The 27817-nt window shown below is 33.9% G+C and overlaps 1 protein-coding gene across 2 annotated transcripts in view; it reads right to left on the minus strand.

Annotated features, from left to right (window-relative positions):
- LOC143250562 (dual serine/threonine and tyrosine protein kinase-like) overlaps positions 1–27817 on the minus strand; it is a 75033-nt gene that overhangs the window by 32721 nt on the left and 14495 nt on the right. For both annotated transcript variants that reach the window (XM_076501301.1, XM_076501300.1), the window contains exons 2-6: positions 23122–23321; positions 10946–11074; positions 8439–8627; positions 909–1288; positions 380–678 (exon numbers count right to left, since the gene is read on the minus strand). In XM_076501301.1, coding sequence (XP_076357416.1) covers positions 380–678; positions 909–1288; positions 8439–8627; positions 10946–11074; positions 23122–23321 — 1197 coding nt within the window. The remainder of the gene's footprint in view (positions 1–379; positions 679–908; positions 1289–8438; positions 8628–10945; positions 11075–23121; positions 23322–27817) is intronic.

The following is a 27817-nucleotide window of genomic DNA, read 5'->3' on the forward strand; positions in this document are numbered from 1 at the left end:
CACACGTAGAAACAATAGAGATACTGAGTCTACATCAGCTGATGTCTTAGTGCTGGATGACTAAATCTACCAGTTTTATTGATGTGTCATTTTTAATAGATACAAGGCTTGTTGCCACTTGCTTTGAAATAATGTTTCAGTGCTATAAATAAAATGACTCTGTTTTATATAATAATTGTCTCTCCTTGATTTCTTGTTTTTGGTAATGTCCGGTGACAATTTTGAGGTGTCCTGCTAAAATTTCAAATGTCCGGCAGGTTTCACTGTCTAGCAGGACATGTGTCCTGCTGAAAATTTAGAATATTTCTACCCCTGCATATCATTGTTATTCACTTACTAGACAATTAACGGTATATACATCGTATAAATAAGATCTTACTTTGAAATTTCCAATCAGCTGCCTTCTCTAACAAATCTTCTCTCATCCAAGAAACAGTTGTCACTATCAAGTCTCGAATTTCATCTTGTTTCTTACTGGCAACAGCCATGAGTGATGAATAGAGATCAGCTTCATGTTTTCGAGCAAACTCTATCCTTTTAGGTGTCATCATGAGATCCCATGTCATATCAAATGCAGCAAGAATAAAAGTTCGAAGACAGTTGTTATGGGCATTATTCAACAAAGAAGATGCTCTGATGAGAAGAAACTGTAAGATTCGGTGAACAAAGAGTAGAATACTAGAAGGAAAAGAAACTTTTGGAGTGTGAAAAAGTCAAATTAACAAGCACTTGGTTCTAAAATGAAATGTAAGAAAATGACTCAAAGTACATAAACAAGTTTTATTATGATTAAACTTCAAAAACTGAAAACAGATACTGATCTAGTAATAAAACATTTAACCTAGCTATAAGATGACAAGGTTAAAGTACAACACAGAATAAAAGAATTACATTTGATTTACAATTACCTGGAAAAGTTTTCAAACTGTTCTACTAGTTCACTTTCAACCCTTAGTTGATCACTGTGAGATTTGTGTAACTTGTCCTTGTTTCTGCAAGGCAAGAGGTTTAAAAAACCCAAGGCACACAACTGTTGATAAACAGTTAAAGGAACATTTTGAAGTTTAGATCCCACTGATTCTCCTCTCCTGCGACCTATTGGGAAGTGATGTGGTGAATGATACTCCTGACAAGAGTAACGGCGGCATCTTCGATGACTGGATGATTGAGTAACGTATGTATGCTGCTCAGATTCTGTTAGTTCCCATGTTGAAGATGACTTGGAACAGATAAAAAACACTGGATCTGTAGGAGCTAACTTCTTCAAGTGAAGCAACTCTGTCACTTCCTATAATGAAAAATCTTTTTAATACACCAGTTACCTCACCTACCCACAAAAGATTGATGTATAAACATTCCAGTAAGCTATGAGAATTAACAAACACAGTTGTACAGTATGATAATTTCAAATTACTTTTTATTTTCAAAATAAAGTACTTTAGGATAATTTAATTAACAAATATTTGTCTTCTTTTCAAAACTGTTAATAAGTTATAATATACACTATTCATCTTATGCACCAGTATTTGCAAGAAAATTTTGTCTCCAAAGTTATTACTAGGTCAGTTTCTATGAAAATCAGCTCTATTTTATTCAGTAAAAAATGTAGAAATAATTGTCATCTACTTTTTTTTTCATTGATTAATTTTATTAATGAATTCCACTCACAAAAGAGCTTTGATCAATGTATCAATGTATATAGTCAACAAAACACATTATTTTTTAATAAGCAGTGATTTTGGTCTCGGAGTAGATTCTGTAGACTGTCATGTAGCTGTTAAAATGATTTTCAGTACTTTTTTTATTATATTTATTTTGTGAGTTATCAAATTTAAAATATTAATTATAATACACTGCTACATGAATATGTGGAAATAAAAAATTAATTTATTATTTAACAAATACTGTTTCAATCTCTTTTACAATCTCAATTTTTGAATCAGGTAATTCATTAAGAACCTTTTGTTTTGGTTAATATTACTGTAATCAACAATATGATTTGAACAGGAGCAAGGAGTGTTAATAATATTTAGTTTTATGTTTGCAATAGAAGTTTAATCTTTGAACTTTATGATTTTATCTTTAATTGAAATCTTTATCCTCTTGTAAATAATTTTGAATAATTCACAGTTATACATACATCTTACATGTACAAAATGTAGTATTTTTCAAATTAAGAATTTTCCATAGAAATGAACACTGTTATACATAGGTATATCATGCTTTCTACCTCTCTTTTAAATTTCTCATTTAATCTGTTTCTATGCAGTTTTAACACAAACATAAGGTACTGAAAGTTATTAAGACTGCTTTGATCCAGTTGCTTTTGGTTCTGTTTTTGGTTTTCCATATTTATTCTGTCTGAGAGGATAATGCAGATATATATAGTATTTGAGTTGAAATTATTATGACTGTAATATCCTTTGCTACATGAAACAACATCTTCTGTATCTTACAGCCAACAAATACAGTGAGAAAACAAAGGTAACAAAATGATGATATTGAGTAGTTTCTTAGTTCAGAGTTATACTTGCATGGAGTTCTCCAAATAAAGATATACTTTAAGATTAGCATGTTGAGTTAGAAAAAAATTATCCAAAGAAAAAGAAAGCTGTGGATCTAGTCATAATTCAGTTGGAGAGACTATTGTTCTGTGTATGCAACTATGTATGATGCACTTTACCTTTCTTTGTTTCATAATAAGGATTGTGTTCATTTTGTTAAATTTTGTGAGCCTCATCATTTCACTTACACTAAAAAAACTCAGTCAAGTTATAAAGCATTGAATAGTCTTATTACTACCTGGTCCACCCTGCTATTATATCATACTATCTGATGCTTGCTGAAAATCATTTTAACTTGAAAATACTACATTACCTTGGCTTACTTAATGCTTGTATTGTAATAACATAACAATGGTAATGCTATAAATGTACTAAAAGAAGGGTACACTCTACTAATAATTTCATACATATGCTGTTGTAAGCTATGCTTAATATTTTAATTTAGATGATCTTTTCACAAGAAAACATGTTCAAAGACAGTATTTGAGATGTGCAGAAAGATTGCAATGTCAAAACTGGAGAAGTGCAACGAAATATGTCTACAAAGTGCGGAGATGATAGAAATACAAAATCAACAAGGTAGGAAAGAGTATCAATGATGAAATTGAATATTTGGCAAAATAATTTCTAATTGTAATTATCAAATTAGTCAAACCTCTCTCTGCATTTATTCAAGAAATTCAACTTAAAATATTATTTACTATAACACATGAAATAGGAGTACTCATATGGTCTAAACCTGTTATCACTATTGTTACGCTATCCAGAGTGTCATCAGCATCTTGACTGCCCAAACTACTATCTGGAGACCAGTGAAAGACCAAAAAAATAAACAAACTTTGTGTGTTACTGAACCAATGGTATGCAGTAATATTTTTTGTATATTTTTGCCATTTGATGCAGTTTCCTTCTGGACACAAAAAAAACCCGAGTTGCATAGGTTTGTAAAGAACCAGATGTTCCAATTGAATATCCTATGCACAGAATCTAATACAAAAAAGTATCCCACCACCACCACAATAGCTAGTGCAGAATTTTATTTTGATCCAAGAAGTGAGGTTGAGTAGTTTCTTCAAGCTCCTGATAATCAGTGATGACGAGAAACCCACCTGTTGAGAAATTTATATGCAAAAACGGCTCGTTTGGGCTGAGAAAACACTTTTACATAGAAGAGCGAACAACGTTTCGACCTTCTTCGGTCATCGTCAGGTTCACAAAGAAAGAGGTAACTGACCGGAAGCTGACCACATGTTTGAAAGGGGTTGTGTAACTGGGTGTCGAAATGTAGAGGGCGGTATTAGATGTTTGAATATATAATTTTATTTATTTTATTAATATAGGTATAAAGGCGTTCCTTTATATTGGTTTATTTTGGGTTTAAGTTGTTGTATAAGTAAGGCTTCTTTAATTTTGCGTTTGTTTATGTTTGTTTCTTTATTTAGTATTTGAGTGTTTTCTATGGTTATGTTGTGTTTATTTGACTTGCAGTGTTCTAAAACGTGTGAAGGTGACTTTTTATGTTCTTTGAATCTGGTTTCCATTTTTCTACTTGTTTCTCCAATATAGAAGTCGTGGCAGTTATCACATTGTATTTTATAAATAATGTTGGTGTGGTGTTTGTCAGTGTAGTTTTTACATAGTATAGACCTCAGTTTTGTGCCGGGTTTTTGAATAAATTTGGTATTAATTGGAATGTCATATTTTGTTACTAATTTTTGCCAAATGTTGGTTATTTGTTTGCTGATGTCAGGAATATATGGTATACAGCAGTATATGGTTTCGTGGTTTTTTTATTCGTGAGCTGTATTTACTTTAGTTGGTTGATTTTGCTTTCTGTCTAGGTGTGTGGGTATAATGTTTTCTACGGTTTGTGGAGGAAACTTATTGATGTTGGTGAAGTATTGTTTTATTTTGTCTAATTCATGGTTAATTTTATCTGGTGAGCATAGTTTTATGGCTGTGTTTATTTGGTTTCTTAGTATGTTGAGTTTTTGTTTTGTTTCATGTGCTGAGTCCCAAGGAATGTATAGTCCAGTATGGGTGATTTTTCGGTGGATTTCTGTTTGAAATTGTGTATCAGTTCTTGTAATTTTGAGGTTAAGAAATGATATTTGTTTGTTTTCTTCCTGTTCACATGTGAAGTTGATGTTGGGATGTATAGAGTTAATGTGATTGAAAAAATTAAGTATGTGTTCTGTAGATTTGAATCCCGCAACCGTGTCATCTACATATCCGTACCAGTATAATGGTGGATGTAATGCTGTGTTAATTGCTTGTGTTTCAACTTGTGTCATAAAATATTGGCTAGAACTGGTGATACTGGGTTGCCCATGCTTAGGCCATTTGTTTGTATATAGTTTTGGTTGTTGAACATGAAGTTTGTCTTTATCGTGGTGAATTCTATGAGGGTTGCTAACTGGTTACTGGGAATTTCTATAGTTGGGTTAGGGTCTCGGATATAGAGTTCTAAGGCTATCTTGCAGGCTTCAGTGGTTGGAACTTCTGTAAAGAGGGATATAACATCGAAACTGGCCATTAAGGCTTTATGATTAAGTTGATTTAGATTAGACTTGAAATTAAAAGAGTCTTTGATAAATGAGCTGGCTGATGTTACATATTTGGAGAATGCCCATGCTATGTATTTACCAAGGTTGTAATTAAACGATTCATATGTGGACATTATTGGTCGTAATGGACAATCTGGTTTATGAGGTTTGGGGATGCCGTATACCTTGGTAAATACATAGCATGGGCATTCTCCAAATATGTAACATCAGCCAGCTCATTTATCAAAGACTCTTTTAATTTCAAGTCTAATCTAAATCAACTTAATCATAAAGCCTTAATGGCCAGTTTCGATGTTATATCCCTCTTTACAGAAGTTCCAACCACTGAAGCCTGCAAGATAGCCTTAGAACTCTATATCCGAGACCCTAACCCAACTATAGAAATTCCCAGTAACCAGTTAGCAACCCTCATAGAATTCACCACGATAAAGACAAACTTCATGTTCAACAACCAAAACTATATACAAACAAATGGCCTAAGCATGGGCAACCCAGTATCACCAGTTCTAGCCAATATTTTATGACACAAGTTGAAACACAAGCAATTAACACAGCATTACATCCACCATTATACTGGTACGGATATGTAGATGACACGGTTGCGGGATTCAAATCTACAGAACACATACTTAATTTTTTCAATCACATTAACTCTATACATCCCAACATCAACTTCACATGTGAACAGGAAGAAAACAAACAAATATCATTTCTTAACCTCAAAATTACAAGAACTGATACACAATTTCAAACAGAAATCCACCGAAAAATCACCCATACTGGACTATACATTCCTTGGGACTCAGCACATGAAACAAAACAAAAACTCAACATACTAAGAAACCAAATAAACACAGCCATAAAACTATGCTCACCAGATAAAATTAACCATGAATTAGACAAAATAAAACAATACTTCACCAACATCAATAAGTTTCCTCCACAAACCGTAGAAAACATTATACCCACACACCTAGACAGAAAGCAAAATCAACCAACTAAAGTAAATACAGCTCACGAATAAAAAAACCACGAAACCATATACTGCTGTATACCATATATTCCTGACATCAGCAAACAAATAACCAACATTTGGCAAAAATTAGTAACAAAATATGACATTCCAATTAATACCAAATTTATTCAAAACCCGGCACAAAACTGAGGTCTATACTATGTAAAACTACACTGACAAACACCACACCAACATTATTTATAAAATACAATGTGATAACTGCCACGACTTCTATATTGAGAAACAAGTAGAAAATGGAAACCAGATTCAAAGAACATAAAAGTCACCTTCACACGTTTTCGAACACTGCAAGTCAAATAAACACAGCATAACCATAGAAAACACTCAAATACTAAATAAAGAAACAAACATAAACAAACGCAAAATTAAAGAAGCCTTACTTATACAACAACTTAAACCCAAAATAAACCAATATAAAGGAACGCCTTTATACCTATATTAATAAAATAAATAAAATTATATATTCAAACATCTAATACCGCCCTCTACATTTCGACACCCAGTTACACAACCCCTTTCAAACATGTGGTCAGCTTCCGGTCAGTTACCTCTTTCTTTGTGAACCTGACGATGACCGAAGAAGGTCGAAACGTTGTTCGCTCTTCTATGTGAAAGTGTTTTCTCAGCCCAAACGAGCCGTTTTTGCATATAAACTTCAAGCTCCTGGTTGGAACAATATCAGCTGGCATCAAAGCAAGATACAACTTCCCCAAACATTTCACACTAACTATGGCTTCCTATTTGATATGAAAAAATTATTCAGGCTCTGAAATATTTGAAAAAGTGTGCAAGGATTTCTCTTATTGTGTATTTAAGGACTAGCCTGTGTTAGAGATATTTCAGGAACTTTAGACACTGGCAAGGATTCTGTCTAGTCATCTTTCACCTTTGGAAACTACAGCTCATTGTCTTTTGATCACTGAGCCTTGTGTTTCCAAATGTTCTCACTGCATAGCAACCGCTTTTCATTCTTCCTGTATTGAATGCCTCGAGAGAAAGGAGTTTCAGCAAATTAAATTTAATAAAGAGAATTACAAAGGAACAAAAGAAGGTAAAAAAAAAAACAACTTAACAACTTTCTTGACCATGTATTATGTTAAAACTGTACATACAAGTAATAACTGATCAATTTATAACTAGTTTATTTCAAAATAGGAAAAATGTAATTTCTTACATATTTATATACCACATATGATGGGAATATACTCTAGGAGATATATCAGGCTCAAAATGAAATAATTTCTAATGTAACTGGATGGAATAGCAAACAGTGAGCCTTTACTTTATTGCCCATTTATAAAGAGCAGCCTTAGCAACGTTAAGAAAGCTTCCAGCTGAGAACCATAACAACTATTGAGCATTAGAGGCTACCTTATCAAATAGATTTGGAGTGACCCAGTAGAAAGAGGTTATGGGATCATTAGATCAAGTAGTATGGAAACACCAACTTGTTTTAATGGAAGACTAAAAGAGCTGGCAGGATTAATCAGAGAACTAGATAAACAGAAGAGAAGTAATAAACTACAAGACAATAAATGTTTTATTGCAGTGTGAAAAAGTATACTGCCAGAAATATTAGCCAAATGCCTCTAATTAGAGAACTGTTTACTCAGGTGAAAGTAAACCATAGAACAAGTTTGTTTGTTTTTAACTATACTTTAAATGAACAAATTACTAGAAATTATTCCCAAAGAATGATAGGGCAAGAGAACGGATTTAAATGTATGGAATATGGCCATTAAAGCTAAAACTATGAGAAATCAACAGATTATATTGTACCATGGAGACGACATCTTTAGGATGAAACTAAAACCATTACAATAATACATTAATGTAACATGCTACTTAATTAATGATCAGTCTCTAATTAGACTAAATTCTAACTTAACAAAAACTTACACTAAACAAATGTTAAGACTAAACTGAAAATGAACTTTACAAATGGTTGATAAGAATAACATTTGGTACAGTACAAATCAATATTACTGTAGCTATATACACATATATTCATTGAGGCTACACCAATCAGAGAAGGATTCCTCTCAAAACATTAACCTAAACACATGATTTTGTTAATAAGACATAAGAATTTAATACTTATTTTAACAGTGATAATAGTTTCCCCTCCATTTCTCTTCAATTTAAGCAATGGACTTACCCATACATCACATTTTTACCCAGTGCATGACACTAACTTTGGACTTAATTTATTTTGTTAATTACTTTATTCAATGAATATTATAATCACTATTAGTCTTCTCAGGACATTACCTTTTCTGATAGAGTTTCTTCACTGTAACAGTAAATAAAAATTGGTGTCACACCAGTCACACACTGTTGAAATTCTTGAGTAAAATCTTTCTGATGAGTAGATGGAGACACTATCACTTTAACATTTGCTTGTAGTAAGGAATGCTTTAGTTTGATTTCAAGGACTGCTATTGAGATATTATCTTCATCCTATTAATTAGAACATACGAGAAGTGTTTCATTTTATAAAAACTTCAAAGATCTTCTACATACAACAAACAAAGTTATTCAAATTCAGGGTTTCTAATACAAGAAATATACAGTAGTTTTATATACTTTATATTCAAAAGTTGAACAAGAATTTGCTAAAAAACAGTAAAAAGCTACATTAATACAGAGTGATATAAATTATATAGAACAGGAAGGTAGTCCTGTGAAATCTGGAACCAACCCTAAATGTTGTCGTAAATATTTCTGTAGCAACAAAACAGTAGCCAAATACATGTTGTGACTAGATATGCTAATTATATATTACCCCAGAAATGCATAGAATTATTTTGTTGATTTAAGATTTTTTAGAGTATCTTTACGTAATGAAATAGTATGTTTACATATAAAAGGAATTTTTCTGTGTGTAAACACTGTTACTTCATGTTTTGAAAAACAAATTATTTGAAAACAACCTACTAGAACAACAGGTGTCTCTTGTTGGTTTCTTCCTGGTTCCATTACAGTATTTAAAAACACTACCCAATAATATCTACATATAGCTCAAGCTATATTTTATTCAAGTAACAAATAACAATGGAAAAGCTTTTATGTTTTTCTTTCACATGTTACATTCATTTTCTAATATAAATTAACAGTAAAATGAGTTAGTGAGTGATACACGAGTAGTAGTAAGAAAGTATAGAAAACTGTTTACATCCAAGGCTTAGATTGTGTCTTATTTGTAATTTTTATTACTTATTACAAGATAAAGAAGGTGATGAAAAAATTATGCAAAAAAAATTAAATTTGCATACATTTCAACAATTATTTTAATACAACCATGTAGAGTTGTTTCACAGAAAATTGGGGTCATGAATAATGATCAAGGCAATGGATTCAAGTTTGATATTTAGTATCAGCTATGGTCAAAAATGAAGTTTAGTCAAGTTAAGATTTCAATTCGAGCATGATCATCTATAAAATGGAGTCAAGTTGAATGTTGAATATAATCTATGATCACAGATACAGTGGAGTCAAGTTGAATATTGGGTATAAACTGTATCAAAGATACAGCAGAGTCAAGTTGGATATTGAATATAATCTATGATCACAGATACAGTAGAGTCAAGTTGAATGTTGGGTATAAACTGTGCCAAAGATACAGTGGAGTCAAGTTGAATATTGGGTATAAACTGTATCAAAGATACAGTGGAGTCAAGTTGAATACTGGGTATAAACTGTATCAAAGATACAGCAGAGTCAAGTTGAATGTTGGGTATAAACTGTGCCAAAGATACAGTGGAGTCAAGTTGAATATTGGGTATAAACTGTATCAAAGATACAGTGGAGTCAAGTTGAATATTGGGTATAAACTGTATCAAAGATACAGTGGAGTCAAGTTGAATACTGGGTATAAACTGTATCAAAGATACAGTAGAGTCAAGTTGAATGTTGGGTATAAACTGTGCCAAAGATACAGTGGAGTCAAGTTGAATACTGGGTATAAACTGTATCAAAGATACAGCAGAGTCAAGTTGAATGTTGGGTGTAAACTGTATCAAAGATACAGCAGAGTCAAGTTGAATTTCGGGTGTAAACTGTATCAAAGATACAGCAGAGTCAAGTTGAATGTTTGGTATAAACTATGATCACAAATACAGTGGAGTCAAGTTGAATCGTGAGTAGAAGCTATGTATCTCAGGATGGATGGCTGGTACCCATACCAGCTGTCCTGAGATACATTTCACTTCAAGTGGGTTTCTCATCATCATGGAATAGAAGCTATGTTTGCAGCTACAGTGGAGTCAGTTTGAGTGTTGAATATCAGCTGTGATCATAAATACATGGAGTGAAGTTGAATGTTGAGTATGAACTAGGATCAGAGATACAGAGTAGTGAGTTGAATGTGGAATATATGAGATGTGATCATACATAGAATGGAGTCAAGTTAAGTGTAAAGTATTTAATGTTGTTAGGGATAATGTGAATTAAACATATAATATGAGCTGGAATCATTCATACAGCAGAGTCAATATGAGACGTGATCAGAGATATGGAAAACTAAAGTTGAATATTCAGTATGACTGTGATCATACTCACAGTGAAGATGAATGTTAAATACTTCAATGTCTACCTATTTATACAAGAATAACCAATTTCAGCCGAGAAGTAATATATACAGTTTATTAGGTAGTATGTATGAAAGAAAACTGTACTTCTTTTTACTTTTAAAATACTTTAGCTTTTTAATTACCTTATGAGTTTCTTTTTTTATATCTCAAACACATCAAAGAACACAAATATCAAGGACAACTTACTTTTAATTCAAGCTCGCATGCTATACTTTTAATGAATGGTTTTCCTGGAACTGCAACATGATGAATTAGTTCATAATCATCAGATAATGCCAAGCTGATTTCAGTTTGGTTGCCATAAGAAAGTCGAATCTACAAAGATTATAATTTTAGCATAAAACTAAATTAGTATAAAGAGTCATAATTTGCTGACAGTGAGAAAAAATCACAGTCTAATTATGCACAGTAAAATAATTATAAGTATTATAATGTAAAAAGAAAGAAGTAACAACCTACTACAGGGTAAAAATAATTTATCATTACCAAACATTGTAAAGAAAATAATAACTAACAATAACAATTTTAACAATACTGAGCAACAGTAGCAATATAATATTATGAAGCAATTATAAAAATTAAACACACAACAAACATGACAACTGATATTATAAATAAAGAAAAACATAACAGATAATATTAAAAGCTACTACAGAGAAACAATGACAACCTAATAATATAAAAATAGCAATTCAATAGCATTCACTTTTAAAGAGCAACAATAACAAACAAATGCAGCATAGCATATTTACTGTATTTCTTTCACACTTAACATTGTATTTCATTTGAAATGTCATTATTATTGTTACTTATTATATGATACAGATATTTATTTCATTTATTACTTGATAACTTTACAAGCATTTGTTTCTTGTTGCCCTATCAGTAATGTTCTTCTACTTGACTTCATAGTTATAAAGTAACCTGTGACATAGCTTTTAAAGTTGGATAATGAGTTTTCATTTCTCACACGATTATAAAGAGAGTTGTGAAAAATTTTGATTATGCATGATTATACTATTATTAATCTTATGTTGTTCAATGAGTATTACATCTATGACAATTTTTGAAGCTAATTATTAGCACATGTTTTCCGGGGTATATTTTAACCCTTTTTCAATTTTATATATTTTCATTAGAAAGTTTAATAATTCAGTTTTGTATTTTTGATTATCATACTTTTATTAAATAACGTATTTTGAACTATTAGTATAGCATAAAGTATAAGTAACCTAAATTTCTTTTAGCAGGCCAAACTTCGTGAGATGTTACTTGATTTATCGATGAAAATATAATTAACAGTGTGGGTACCTATCCGATAAAACAATGCATTCTAATCTTTATAAGTTAAAACACATGAAAATAATAATTTAGTAGCTATACTAATTTTATTTTTGGTTTTTCTCTAAGTACAGCATGGCCCGTAAGTCCCTACCCATTCGTATGTTATTATATTATATTCAATTACGCATGTATTATAAATGTTTCTTCTTTTTTTTTAAGAGAAATATGGACGATGTAAGCCCGTTTATACTTGAAGAGCGTATTGTGACAAGTATATGGGTACTTATTACGCAGCGAGAATGAGGGACTGCACACAGATACACTGGATACATAAGACATATGGTTGGGTAGGGACTTACAGGCCACCCTGTAGTTTATTCTAATCAGAAGTTAACATTAATATCTGGAAAAAAATAACTATTTAGTTTTAAAAGAATCTAATTATACAGAACATATGAATATGTGAATAACAACGTGTAAAGTGCAACAATAATATCTTTATTGCTGAAGCATTTAACCAAAAGTTATAATTTTCCTATACTGAAGACATACTTCTACAAGAAAATTTGCCCTTCTCACAAGCTTATACGTTATCGCCAATACTGCCTTCTATAGACAAACATTTGATTTACAAATGCCACTGGCTTCCTCCCCCCATATTTGGGTCGAATTATTCCAACATTTCTCTCATTTCAACATGCGTCACTTCTCCTCCAATGGGAGAGTGAAATATTTGTCTCTATCTAGCTATCAATACAGGAAAATAACGAGAAAGGGTTAGAAGCGTGAGAAAGGGAAGTATCTATAAGAAATTTTTGTTTGTCTTTTAATTTCGTGCAAAACTACACGAGGGCTATCTGCGCTAGCTGTCCCTAATTTTGCAGTGTAAGACAAGAGGGAAGGCTGCTATTCAACACCATCAACCGCCAGCTGGCGAGACTAGTGCGAAGGGATGACAGACGTTCTCCCTGAAAGCGTCTGAAGGATACCTCTAGAAATGGGAGAATCAGATCAGAAGATCAGATAAAGGGAAGTTCATCACTTCTGAATTAGATATACTCTTAAGCTCGGCATGGCTAGGTGGGTTAAGGCACTCGACCCGTAAATGATAGCCGCGGGTTCAAATTCCTGTCGTACTAAACATACTCGCCTTTTCAGCCGTAGAGGCGTTAAAATGTAACGGTCAATCCCACTATTCGTTGGTAAAAGAGTAGCCCAAAAGTTGGCGGTGGGTGGTGATCACTAGCTGCCTTCCCTCCAGTCTTACATTGCTAAATTAGAGACGGCTAGCGCAGGTAGCCGTTGGGTAACTTTGCGCGAAATTCCAAATCTGTGAAATGTGTAGTAAACAAGGGGAAAAGAAAAAAGAGGAGCACAAGGATGCAATGAACCCTACTTGGTAAGTCAATTTTATCGTGATTTTTTAATTCGTGGGATATTTTTACTTTTGTTAGTTGATTTTGTTTTCTGTCTAGGTGTGTGCGTATAATATTTTCTACGGTTTGTGGAGGAAACTTATTCATGTTGATGAAGTATTGTTTTATTTTGTCTAATATATCATTTCTTAACCTCAAAATTACAAGAATCGATACACAATTTAAAACAGAAGTACACCGAAAAATCACCCATACTGGACTATACATTCCTTGGGACTCAGCACATGAAACAAAACAAAAACTCAACATATTGAGAAACCAGATAAACACAGCCATAAAACTATGCTCGCCAGATAAAATTAATGACGAATTAGACAAGATAAAACAATACTTCATCAACAAAAATAAGTTTCCTCCACAAACCGTAGAAAACATTATACGCACACACCCAGACAAAAAGCAAAATCAATTAACAAAAGTAAATATATCCCACGAATTAAAAAATCACGAAATCATATACTGCTGCATACCATATATTCCCGACATCAGCATAAAAATAACCAACATTTGGCAAAAACTAGTAACAAAATATGACATTCCAGTTAATACCAAATTTATTCAAACACCAGGCACAAAACTGAGGTTTATACCGTGTAAAAACTACACTGACCAACACCACACCAACATTATTTATAAAATACAATGTGATAACTGCCACGACTTCTATATTGGAGAAACAAGTAGAAAAATGGAAACCAGATTCAAAGAACACAAAAAGTCACCTTCATACGTTTACGAACACTGCAAATCAAATAAACACAACATTATCATGGAAAACACCCAAATACTAAATGAAGAAACGAACATAAACGCAAAATTAAAGAAGCCTTACTTATATAACAACTTAAGCACAATAAACCAATACAAAGGAACACCTTTATACCTATATACGCTCAGTCACACAACCCCCTTCAAACATGTGGTCAGCTATCGGTCAATTACCTTTTTCTTTATTTATAAACTTGACGATGATCGAAGAAGATCGAAACGTTGTTCGCTCCTCTGGATAAAAAATTTTCTCAACCCAAACCAACCATTTTTACATATATATGTACGCTGTTTTGCATGCACTTGTAAATATATTTTTATTGTGTAACTTTCAAGTGTTTAAATATATTTTGTTTTTAATCCCAAAAAAGGTAAATAATTTGCAATTAAGTCGAAAAAAAATTGTCCGTAGAATGCTACAGTTAGCGAAAGACAGAAAAACAATTGCTTAAACAACTAAAAGACTGTTTGTATTTTTCTTTAGCACTAGATGAGTCAACAGATGTTAGTAACACTTCCCAGTTGATATTTTGGATTCGATATGTAATTTCAGATTTTCAAGTGAGGGAAGAAATATTTGACATTTATGGATTACGAGATCAAGCATGTGGAAAAAACACTTTTGAAAATTTTCTTGAAATGTCAAAAAAATTCAATCTGGATTTAAAAACAAACTGGATTCTCTCACAATTGACGGTTCTCTCGCCATGACTGGGGCGAAATTAGGATTTACTTCTCTTTTGAAGCAGTATTTAATTGAAATGAATGTGAAGTCCACGCTGTCATCTTTTCATTGCATTTTGCATAAGGAAAATTTATGTGCTCGGATGTCTAAAACTGATTAATTGAAAAATTTTGATGGGCATTGTTGTAAAAATTGTGAATTATACTAGAAGTGGAAGCTCTCTCATCCATCGACAGTCTGTTAAGTCTTTGAAGAAAAGCAGTGACTGTACTTTTGTTGATCTTACTGATTTTGCAAATGTAATATGGTTAAGTGGAGGAAAAGTGTTGGAACAATTTACTATCTTATTTCCTCAACTAAGAGTATCTTGTTGAAAAGGATAAGATTAAAAATTTGAAATTGAAACTTTGTCATAGCAGTGTGATTTGCACTTTTTGTGTTACATGATGGCTCTCTTGAATAATTTCAGTACGAAGCTTCAGGGAAGAGGTAAAATAATAATCGAGCAATCACAGTCCATTCATGAATTTCAATTAAAGCTGAACCTCCTTGTGGAACAATTACAAAAGAATTATTTCATACATTTTGCAAATTTGAATAGTTTTCTAGAAAATAATATAAACTATGATTTTTCTGATCTCTATGTAAACTGGATCAAAAACCTATCTCAAAAATTTGAATCACGTTTCTCCGAATTTTTGCATTATCCATTTCAATTTGACCTAAGAAATTTCAGTAAAAGAGTTACATATTTTTGTCTTTGTATAAATGTGAAGTTCAAGAAGAGATGCTTACCCTGCAAAGTGTAGAACACATAAAAGGTGTAAAAAAGTTCTATGAGAAAGATGTGGCTCACTATTCTGATTATTGAGCGTCTTCCAAATTTAATGATAGCAATTTCAAAAATAATTATTTTTAATGTTTGGATTTACATGGGTGTGCGAGTCAACATTTTCTACGTTAGATTTTTTCAAGTCTAGATACAGATCTTGGCTTACTGACATAAATTTAGAGACAGAGCTAAGATGCTCATTGAGCACAGATATTAAGCCAGATTTCACGAAACTTGTCGATGATAGTCCTCATGTTTTTACGTTGAAGGCTAGTTGAAATGCAGTTATGTTGATAAAACTAACATCTTTAATTTTTTTTTAATAATGTGGCCAATGTTGTTTCATTAGCCACAGTTGTGGCCACTATGAAAAATAAGTTGCCCACCTGAGGACCTAAAGGGTACAGACATTTATGCAGGGGTAGATTAAGGATTCCCAATCAAAGGGATAAACTGCAGTTTTTCATCTCCCTCCTTTGCAAATACAACTGCACTCACAGAACCCACTGCCATACTTTGCACTAAATGGATATAGCCATCTTTGTTTGGAACTCATTTAGGATTTTTCCTCCATGGTTGATCACCCCAGCATCTTCAAACTTGAAAGTGGTAAGGATTCCCATACTCCATTAAAAGAATGGGAAGTGAGAATGAGGTGGAAAATCTGGAGGAATGTCATCATCTGTGAGAGTGTAATGGGTGAACACAAATCCCTATTTTAAAAAATAGAAAATACCAATTTGTTTCAAAAGAGTCATGGCAGGGATATAAAGTGGAGTCAACATGGGTATATAGTGTAGATTTCAAGCTCAAAAATATTTGATCAAGCATTACTCACCAGTAAGAGTGATTCGTGTAATATAAATGAAGCAAAGGCCTCTGAAAGGAAAAGTATGAATATAAACTTATCCAGTCAAAGTCGCACTGAACCCTAAAGAATGGCTAAAGGTGGAATACAAAAACCAAGTGAGTAAGAAACAGTGATGTGGTGTAAAGAATGGGAGATATTATATTAAGTGTAGGATTTCCTCCAGTAGCCAATGAAGATGAAATGCGAGGAAATATATGAGGTGTCAAATCTGATGAGAAGACAAGAATAAGCCATTCACATTAAAAGTCGAACATAATTGATAAGAATAAAAGAGGAAAGATCCTGAACAGATGAAGATTTCTAAGGGATAAAGAGAAAGAAATAAGTACCATGGAAAGAAGCCATGCAGGTAATATAACAATATAACTGGGCAAAGAAGTCTATCTGAATTGAGATGAAGGTATAGATGAGAAATAAAAGAAAGGGAAATAGGTGAAAAGGAACAGTGACCCTCACTAGCTGCCGAGGCCTTTGGGAGGAAGGAACAATATGGATAAAAGAGTAGATAGGTACAGTGGTAAAACATATCTGAAACACCAATGATAAACAAATCAGACCTTTGACTCCACAGGCTAAGAAAAGGAAGTACATTTTAAGGGAAACATGAAACTTGTAACACAAGGAAAGTGATTCAAATGGAGGTAAAGTGATGGAATGGAGGATCACATTAATATCCAAATCTGGAAGAGTAAGCTGTCTGATAGGATGACAAATCCCGAAGAAATGTATTAACATGGTAAGAACACAGAATGCAAAAACTCGGCAGTATCGGGAAATCAAAAGGTATGGAATAAGGCAGCCCAAAAACCTGAGAGTGGGGAGACCAAAAACCACCAGTCAAAAAGCCATGTGAGAAATTCCATCACCCAAGAAACGGTAGGTCGTCATCGGGGAATCCAAGAGTCACAGACTTACTGTAGAACACTTTTCATTTGTGCAGATACACTTACATTGAAGAGGGATGTATGGAATGAGCTTAAAGGAAAGCTACTCAACCACAGAAATCTGATCTCCTTGCAAAGAACTGGAATGAAACCAAACGCGAAGAAAAGGACGTGAATGACTGGATATAGAATTGGTGATCGAGCTTGATGAAGAAGAGTGGGAGACAAGTGAAGAGGTACTGGAAGCAGAAGTAGCAAGTAGAAAAATGGAAACCAGATTCAAAGATCATAAAAAGTCACCTTCACACGTTTTCGAACACTGCAAGTCAAATAAACACAACATAACCATAGAAAACACTTAAATACTAAATAAAGAAACAAACATAAACAAACATAAACAAACGCAAAGTAAAAGAAGCCTTACTTATACAACAACTTAAACCCAAAATAAACCAATATAAAGGAACGCCTTTATACCTATATTAATATAATAAATAAATAAAATTATATATTCAAACATCTAATACCGCCCTCTACATTCCGACACTCAGTTACACAACCCCTTCCAAACATGTGGTCAGCTTCCGGTCAGTTACCTCTTTCTTTGTGAACCTGATGATGGCCGAAAAAGGTCGAAACGTTGTTCGCTCTTCTATGTAAAATATTTTCTCAACCCAAACGAGCCATTTTTGCATATATATTTCTCTACAAGTGGGTTTTCTCGACATCACTGAGTTCCATGGAATGAAATCATAGAGGGGGAAGGTTAGGTCTGACTGAGATGAGTGTCAAAAAAGACACCCAAGTGGATAAGATATTGGGTAGGTTGGAGGGAGTAATTCTCCAATTTGAGTAACCAACCCACTGGAGTAGCCACTAGAAGGAGCTAACAAGTATGGCTGATCAGTTCTAGTTTGGAATGAGTCAGAAGAAGCCAGTCATCCATATAATGATGGAATTGCAACCATAGAATATGAAGATAGCAAGCAAAAGCTCTGACAACCTAAGAAAAACATAAGGGGCAGAAGCAAGCACAAAGGGTAGAGTGTAAAACTGATAAGCCATCTAAGAAGCTAACTGGTCATTCGATCTCAAGGCAGAGGGGAAAAAAATGGGTCAAGGAGACAGGAGGTGGGAAAAATGAGATCATGAATATTTCCATTAAAACTTAAACAACTCAATGATCCTTGATGATGGGATACCAGTGATGAAAAGATTCGACAAGCCTTGCTCCCCGTGGATAAAAACCTACCAAGTAGTCACGAATACTGTTGGTGATGTGAGGTGCATCAGAAAAAAACAACAATAAAATAAGAAACAACAGGTAAGAGTTGGGAAGGATGGAAAACAGTAACAGGTGCCATATGGGCTCTGGTTGAGACAAATGAGCAACAATGTTTGAAAGGGTAGACTGTTCTACTGACGTAACTCATTACTCCAAAAATTCAGAGATCATGTGAAATAGCTATCACCACATAAATGGAGCCATGTGTAAATAACACATATAAGATAATGGTAAATGGACGCGAGTTAAAGTTGCATTATGACCAAGAAGGCCCCAACAACAGAGAAACTACGTACTTAAAGCCAGAGCCAAACACGATAAATAAGACAATAATGGGGAGGATATCCCCAGAAAAACCTCTCGGGATTTTGCTTGAGAGTCTTAGAGAGCAGATGGATAGCAGAAAGATACCAAAAGAAAGTTATGAGTGTAAGACAAAGGTAGGAAAGCTGGGCATGGATCAGACTTACAGGAGATTTAGGGGATGCACCTCAAACAAGCAAAATGGAAACTAACAATTACTGGTCCAGAAAAGAACAGTTTGCACAATGATATGCAAGAACAAATTGATCTAAAGTCAGGGGGGAAATGCTTGCTGATCCCACCACTTAATTGTGAGGCAAACTAGTCGGAATGTACCTGAGTATCTGGGGGGACTAAATATGGATGAGAATATTGGTCATGTAGTAAGGGGAGATGTGGTTCATAAGAAATAGGAAGAAGGGATAAAATATTATACAGCTAAGGAGTAAAATCCAAAAATATATTAGGCCTAACTGACTTCTCAGACAGGACATGGGGAGGCACAGGAAAATTTGGAGGTGGAAATAAGTAATCCATGTTTTAATCTGCCTTAAAAGGCTCAGCTTGTTTGCGAGGAAGTGGGGCAAGAGCTTGAGACATAGATTAAACCATGTAATGATCAATCTCCTGACGAATAAGTTCAGATAAATCCCCTGCCAGGTTGCCCACACCTGAGATCTGAATCATAGTACTAGTTCCAGGTGTGCCCCCCAAATTGGTAACATGAATTTTGGAATCTATAATAAGGAAGGGTCAACCAATAATCGAAAGTATAAATAACAATACAGCTGTAATAAACTGGAATTAAAGTGAAGTTAAGAAACAGTCTTAATAGAAATAGGCCAGACATAGCCAGGTGGATAAGGCGCTCGACTCGTAATCTGAGGGTCGCGAATTCAAATCCCCGTCACACCAAACATGCTCAACCTTTCAGCCGTGGAAGCATTGTAATGTGTTGGTCAATACCACTATTCGTTGGTAAAAGAGTCGCCCAAGAGTTGGCGATAGGTGGTGACGACAAGCTGCCTTCTCTCTAATATAAGTATTGGTATAAGTATAAAAATGTTCCTTTCTATTGGTTTAATATTTGATTTGATTTTTTGTGTAAGTGGGGCATTTTTGATTTTGCATTTGTTTCCTTACTTAGTATGTGGGTGTTTTCTATGGTTATGTTGTGTTTATTTTTTGTCATTCGGATTAAAGATGCCTGATATACAACAGAAAAACCATAAGGTGAAAGGGCATGCAGACACAAGTCTTAGTTACGCGAGGCAAACTAGATTAGCGGTTTTGAACTCAAGTTTCGAAACGAAACTTATAGGTATACGACTATTATTGATTCTTCGTTCCCTTTTCAGCACAAATTTTCAAAATTTTATGAAATTATCCTAATTAAAGAGTTTAGCGTCACGTGAAATTAGTTTAAGCAGTTAGCATGAATAATGATGCTTGATACGACTGTACCGATTGCATGGGGTGATGACAAGAAAGTGTTAATATAAATTCAATGACATCACTGTAAAAGAAGCTGTTAACAATGTTTTGAAGATAAAACTACCCCCATATGTTTTTAAAGAATCTGGTTGGTTTTGTAAAGTAAATGTTTGTTCTAAGTGATGGGATTACGCTTCTAAAACTAATTTGGGTTACTGTCGAATATCACTTTCTTAATTGTTGTAATTTGTTGGTGTGGGCTGACAAAAAGTTATGATATCTAATAAAAACACTATAGGTGTGAAAAATGTGCATCGAAAAAAGCATGGAGTGTGCCGTTTAAAGGAATGAAATTAAAGGCCAAACCACTCACCACCATTACCCACACTGAACAAAAATCAAGGCCTGGTTAACTGAGGAATGAATATTAGCTGTGAAAGTCTTATCAGTGTTATAAGTGTAGCTACGAATTTGGCTGCTGATTTTAATTTCATTTTTTTGAGTTGCACAATCAATCCTTTTTAGCTGCACCCTTTTCTTCACACCTAATCTGTAGTTTGATTAGATATAATTTCTACAATAATCACATTAAAATTTGTCAGCAATAACATGTAATGTGCATTAAGCAACAAGCAACATCCATCATAATCTAATATATTCTGACAACAACCACATTTTAGCAAGCAACTAAATAAATAAAAATGTGGTAAGCTAAAAATATAAAAAAGTCTTGAGATATATAGATTAATGTAGAGCAGTGGTTCTTAGCCTGGGTTCAATCGAACCCCAGGGGTTCCGTGAGTCAGTCTCAGGCGTTCGGCGGAGGTCAAGACACTCACACTGTGTGTGTGTCCGTTCCATTCATCCTACTCGTATGATTCGTGACGTCATGCTCCACTTTGCCAGCATTGGCTGCAGCTGATCACGACACATCACTTGGCCTTAATATCTGTGCTGCAGGGAACTTCCTGCTGTGCGCTTAGCAGTCAACTTGTGACTGTAGTAATCGTGCGTCATTTGTGATTTGTTCCTAATTTTTCAATCCCTTCATACTAACTATGTCAAGCAAAACAGAAATTGGTCGGACGAATACGTACAATACGTTTTTTGAAAGCACCAACATTGTCATGCAGATTGCATGATATATTTGTGTACTCGGTGAACTGAAGCAAGCAATTGCCATGCACTTAGATGAGCTCGCAAAGTCTCTCAACGGATACTTCCCCACCAGAGAGTTATATCTAGCATGGGTGAGACAGCCGTTCACGTTTAGTGTTGCGACAGCAGATGTCAATGATAAATACCTCGACGAAATCATTGAACTTCAGCAGAGCCAGGTTCAACAGCAACTTTTCAGAACAACACTCTCAACGTTTTGGTGTCACGAAATCGTAGTGTACCCTCTTATTGCTAAGAAAGTCCTTGAGATACTCATACCGTTTGTTACAACGTATCTTTGCGAGCAATCCTTTCCGAGGATGGTAGACATAAAAATGAAGAAAAGGAACAGACTTTGTTGCGAAAATGATATGAGAATGGCACTTGCCAAGGTGAAGCCGCTCTTTTCTGAACTTGTCTCTGAAACGCAACAGCAAAAGTCAGTTTGATTTGCAGTAAATATTCATTGAGTTATGTTTTTGTTTTTGTGTGAAATTAATGTGTTGTAGTTTTGTTCTTTGAACACAGTGATATTGTGTGCAACTGATGCATGGCTCATTTTGTACACTAATAAAATATCTACTTATGTTTTGAATTTGAAAAAAATCATATTATATTTTTCCAATTACGAAGGGCTCAGTGAATGCAAGTACGAAACTTCCGGGGTTTATTACTTCCAACAAGGTTAAGAACCACTGATGTAGAGCAATAGTACCAAAAGTTCAATTTAATGATGGACAGCAACAACATTCCTTTGATAACAATGATTAAAATAATAATGATTTACAGCAATATATACAAATTTTACACCATGAAAGAGTAAACAATTTACTAAAAATCCTCAAAAACAAGCTAGATAGACCTAATTTTCAGTTACTTATGTTCACATTTAACAGTATATTCTTACTGAAGTATATTTCTACACATTTAGAATTGAAAAAATAAAACTCAGCCAAAAGGGTTTAAATTGATAATGAAACTTGCATCATATGTTTATTTTGAAGGCTTTATTAGTGACGATACGTGTCAAACATAATCTGTATCACTAGTTTTAAACATTTATTTCACATTTATCAGTAAAATTTTACGTTTGCAATACTGTTCTGTATTCAATGTATTAAAATGTAAAAGAGTGTGAGCACTGCATGGCCAGGTGGTTAAGATGCCTTGGAGGCATTATAATGTGTCGGTCAATCTCACTGTTCATTACCAAAAGAGTAGCCCAAGAGTTGGTGGTGGATGGTGATGACTAGCTGCTTCCCCTCTAGTCTTACATTGCTAAATTCGGGACAGCTAGCACGGATAGCCCTCTTGTAGCATTGTGAAAATTAAAAACACAAACAGTAAAGGAGTACAAGTAATTCTGTTTTCAAAAATAAGATTCTTCAAAAGAGATGATAAGAAAACAGGGAGATGTCTTACCATTCTTCTGTGTATTTTGTCTTCCCCATTATCTCCACAAGAGGGCACTGTAGGAAGTAGTGCTTGTCCAAATAATTGATTGACCACCTCAACCTTGGTAGAGCAACTGTTTCCAAGGATAACAATGCCAAGAGGCTGATGAACAATGCCTTCAATAATGTCTTCATTCTCAGCTGATAGCCCAATAAATTCTAGCTCACCTAAGACAAAATTCCAAAAAATATCGTTACTACATACCCATAACTTGGTACATCATTGAAAATAATTCACTTCTAAAGTCATTATTGCAATCCTAATGAAACGATGAACAAACTCGTTTGACTGATTATAGAAACTTTTAATTCAGAAAATACTTGTAGAGTAATAAAAAATATTTCAGTAAATATTAATTAAATGTGCAAGTTATTAGTTGTAGGATTAGTTCTCCCATTTCTGAAACATCAGATGTGTCAGAATAGGACAAGCTAGTAGGTGACTTTTTTCCAAAGGCACTCAAGTTAACAGGTAAAAGTTGAAATAATGGTATCTTCTGTACAGGAAGATTCATTAACTGTTTGGCAGTTCAGATAAAGTGACTGAATATTTTGACCGTTTCAGTTTGGGAAAACAAAGAAATGAACCTGTAGTACACATTGAATCTATAATACATGAAATCAGCAAGCAGCTTTTCAGATAATAAAGATATTTTAAATAAAATTAGTTAAAATACTACGTGTGGTTTCTCTACTTCAATTTACAAATTTTAGGTCAAGTAATCAAATCTATTTAAATTTTATTTTTATTGGGTAAATATGTGTCTATGACTAACACAGTTGTCAACCTTTATTGGGATTATTGTGTAATTTTTGGTAAAATGCTAACTAAAAACATCAAAGTTGTCATTAAGTAGTTATAAAAATGAGTAAAATCTACAATATTACATTTAGCTGCCATTACAGTTATTGTGCAAAGAGTGATTGGAAACTAAAACACATAAACACCAATTCAATATAAATTCTGTGTAAGATTATGTCTTGTTTAAAAACATTAAAAACTTACCAAAAATAAATTAATGAGACAAAAAAAAGTAGAATTAGTGGGAGGTTGAAAAGAAGTATATCAGGCCACACTCATGGATTTCCATGAGAAAAACAAAACCAATAAATCCATTGAAATTTATAGCAATATTAAAGGAAGACTTTGATTGTTTGTTGAATTATTGCAGACACATAACCGCTTGGAATGGCTGAAGTGTACGACAAGCTGTTCAATGCTTGGTACTAAGTCTTGATGGGCTATCCAAGACTCTATCAAATATTTGTATGAGGTAAAACAGTCATAAACAAGTTACAATGAAATTTCCACTTTGTCAAAAATAGAGCAGACTCTGCCATGTCTGTCAAGAGTCATTCATGTAAAGCATTTGCTCTTTAGTACAGACAGCCAAAATATACCTATAAAATCAATTATTTATTATGCTTCATCAAACTACATCAGTTACTTATACTGGTTATGTTTATAACTATTAATTTTAAAAAGTTTCCAATAAATTTTAATTTATAATTTTCATGTGAGCTAACAAGTTCTTGGTTTGTTTTCAGTTTCATGTAAAATCTGCTCAAGGGCTATCTGCATTAGTTGTCCATACTCTATAAGTAATAGATTAGAGGGAAGGCTGCTTATCAACAACACCTACCATCAACTCTTGGGCTACTCTTTATCAACAAACAGTGGGATAGACCATTACATTATAATGCCTCATGCTCAAAAGAAGAGGTATCATGTTCTGTGATGGGGATTTGAACCTGTGACCTGCAGACTGTAAATTGAGTACATAAGTATTGTATTGCAGATTGTAGCAAGGTTCAATTAAAAACAATTTATGAACTTTAATAAAATAAATAACGCTCCAAAATACTAATAAATCTTAATATTGAGATATATAGCACTAAATGTTCTAACTTCTAGGTCTATAGGAATGAAAAATCTTAACGTTAAAATATATAGTCATAAATCTAATTTTATGGTATGTAGCACTGAACAATATTCACTTTAGGGAATATACAGCACAGATAGTCCATGAGTAACAAGCCAATAGTGTATTGTTTGTAATTTTATAATTATTTATCACCCATAAAAGTACAAGGTAGTCTTATGGAACACCCTGTCTCAACAGAGCTTGTTGCCACCAGGAACATTTATATTGGTTGAATGGTAGCTAGTGTGAGTTTGGAAAAACATACCTTACCAGATGACACCAAACACAGAAAGGGATTAAAATGAAAATGATGAGAAGGTCCCTGAAAAAGAATAGAAATAGACACAAAAGAAATGAAGTCACTCACCTGTCTTAAACACCAGTTGGTGTATGGAGAATAGCCAAGGGGCTAGCCAAAAACATTTTGAGGAAACAATTGCCAAGTCATGTAATTGATGAGATATGTTTGAATTAGGTATGGTCCACATACCAGTTTATATTATCTCCTCCATCAATTGATACAACTGAGACGTCAGGAATATTAAGATATGGAAAATCTGATGAGATGAGATACAAAGAAGTCTTTGTTTCTGCACTGAAAGCCTAGAGTAAGTAATATGCATCTATTGATGAACCAAATCTGTCAAAGTGACAGGGGCAAGGTTATGTGATACCTCAGGATTCCAATAGATAAACAAATAGTAAACTCCAAAACCTTCAGTGTATGTGACATAACACTGAAGAACTGGAACCTAGCATAAAAGATGATCTGAATCTGAAAATTCATAAAAAAAAAGTAGAGGGAAGATGAATAAGAGAGGAAGAGAAGAAAGGATCTATTAAGATACAACAGAACATAAGTGGAATGGTGAAGAGTCCTGCAAACATGAATTACAAACACATCCAAACATTGATGTCTACCAGCCAACAAGAGAAAAATAAATCTTAAGCAAAAGTTGATATAGTAAACATGATGCCAAAGGTTCAAAAGGTGGAAAAGATAAGGCGGGGAAAACTAATGAAATATCTCAATTAGGAACCTGGAAAAGATGTCAAGAACAGATAACCTAAAAAGATTTCAGAAGCAAGGACAAAACCATGGATTCAAGAATTTTACACTTTATGGAAAAATGAAAAGTAGTTGACAAAACTGTCTGATACAGAGAAACGGATGAAGGCACCAAACCTTTGTTAAATAACTATGTCACAAATCAAGAAATATGTGGTGCAGTGGAACACAAATGATTAAAACCATGTTTGAGAGACCACTGATGATAAGTAAATCTTTCTTGTTAATAAATGTCCAACAAAAAATGCTGAATGGACTACATTAATAATGATGCCACCTGAGAGGTCAATCCCTGATGTCGTGCAATAGGCCACATAAAAGTCAGTGTAAAGCAGGAGAATGGTGATTGCCAGATGGAGAATGTATGACTAAATCTGATGTAGATGAAGGTCCATCCAATTCTGGCTAAGAGTATCTATATACAAAGCCAAAGGGTGAGGGACAGTAGATCAGAAGGAACGAAGCTGGGCTTTCCAGTGATTTGCAAAAGCATGAAACTGAGACATTCTGAGACAAGAACAGATAAAAAAAAGACTTTTGAATGAAGCATCCATTTTATGGGAAGAACTTTATTGGGACGAGATAACTGATTGGTCACTAAATTCATAACACCTGGAATATGACGAGCAAGGAGAAAAATCTGATGATTATTGGCCCAAAAGAAAAGATTCAATGTTTGAAAACAGAAATAACTTGGGTGAGCACTCTTTGCTTGGGAATAGAAGAAGTCACGGTGAAATTCTCCAAATGAAGAATTACCACCTTCTCTTGCAAAAATTCGAGAGCCTAAGACATAGCTAATTGATTGCTAGAAGTTCTAAAAGGTTGATGTGGAGAGAAGATTTCTTTTCTGTGCAAAGCCCACTTAATTCCATATCTTCTGCACAAGTTTCTCAACCCTGGAGAAAAACATCTGTGAAAGGATGTATTTCTGAATGTGGAGATGGGAGATAAACATTTACTGTGATTTTATTCTTCTTTAACCACCAGCCAAGGTCGAGCAGACTGGAAGCTGATAGAATCAACAGATGAACCAGCACATTCATGCAAATGTTTCAATGGTCCTGTAATAATCACTGAAAGGAATGCATATGGGTCCAACTCACGGGAATGAGTAATTTTAAGGATGCCCACATTCCAAAAAGATTGAATTACACAAGCTTGTGTAGAAGGAGATAGCTATATTAGAAGAACAACCCATTCCATGGCCTGATGATATAGAGAAGAAAGATAGACCTGACTGAGGTTTGAATTTAAAAATACCTCAAATGGACAAGGTACTGTGTCGAAGTAAAAATAGACTTCAACATTATGATAAGAAATTCAGCTCTTGCAATTTCTAATAACAGAGCTCGACATTAGAGCTATGTCAAGTGGCAGGAAGGAATAAGAAAAAGCCAATCATCCATATAATGGTGAGTTTGAATACATAATGAGTGAAGATGGTGTGAAAAGGATCTGATTATTCAGTGAAAGGGGCATAGGGCAAATATTAAGACTAATGGAAGAGAGAAAAACTGAAAAACCTTCTCTCTTGCACAAAATAGAGATAATGGTCTGACGACTCCATGATTAGATTATGAAGATTGGCATTGGCAACAGCTAATGTTGTCATCCCTGGACTGGGTGCAAAGTGCCACTGGAAAGAAAAAAATCACCTTTATAGTAAA

The sequence above is a fragment of the Tachypleus tridentatus genome, chromosome 5 (assembly GCF_004210375.1).
Source record: "Tachypleus tridentatus isolate NWPU-2018 chromosome 5, ASM421037v1, whole genome shotgun sequence".
Classification (NCBI taxonomy): Eukaryota; Metazoa; Arthropoda; class Merostomata; order Xiphosura; family Limulidae; genus Tachypleus; species Tachypleus tridentatus.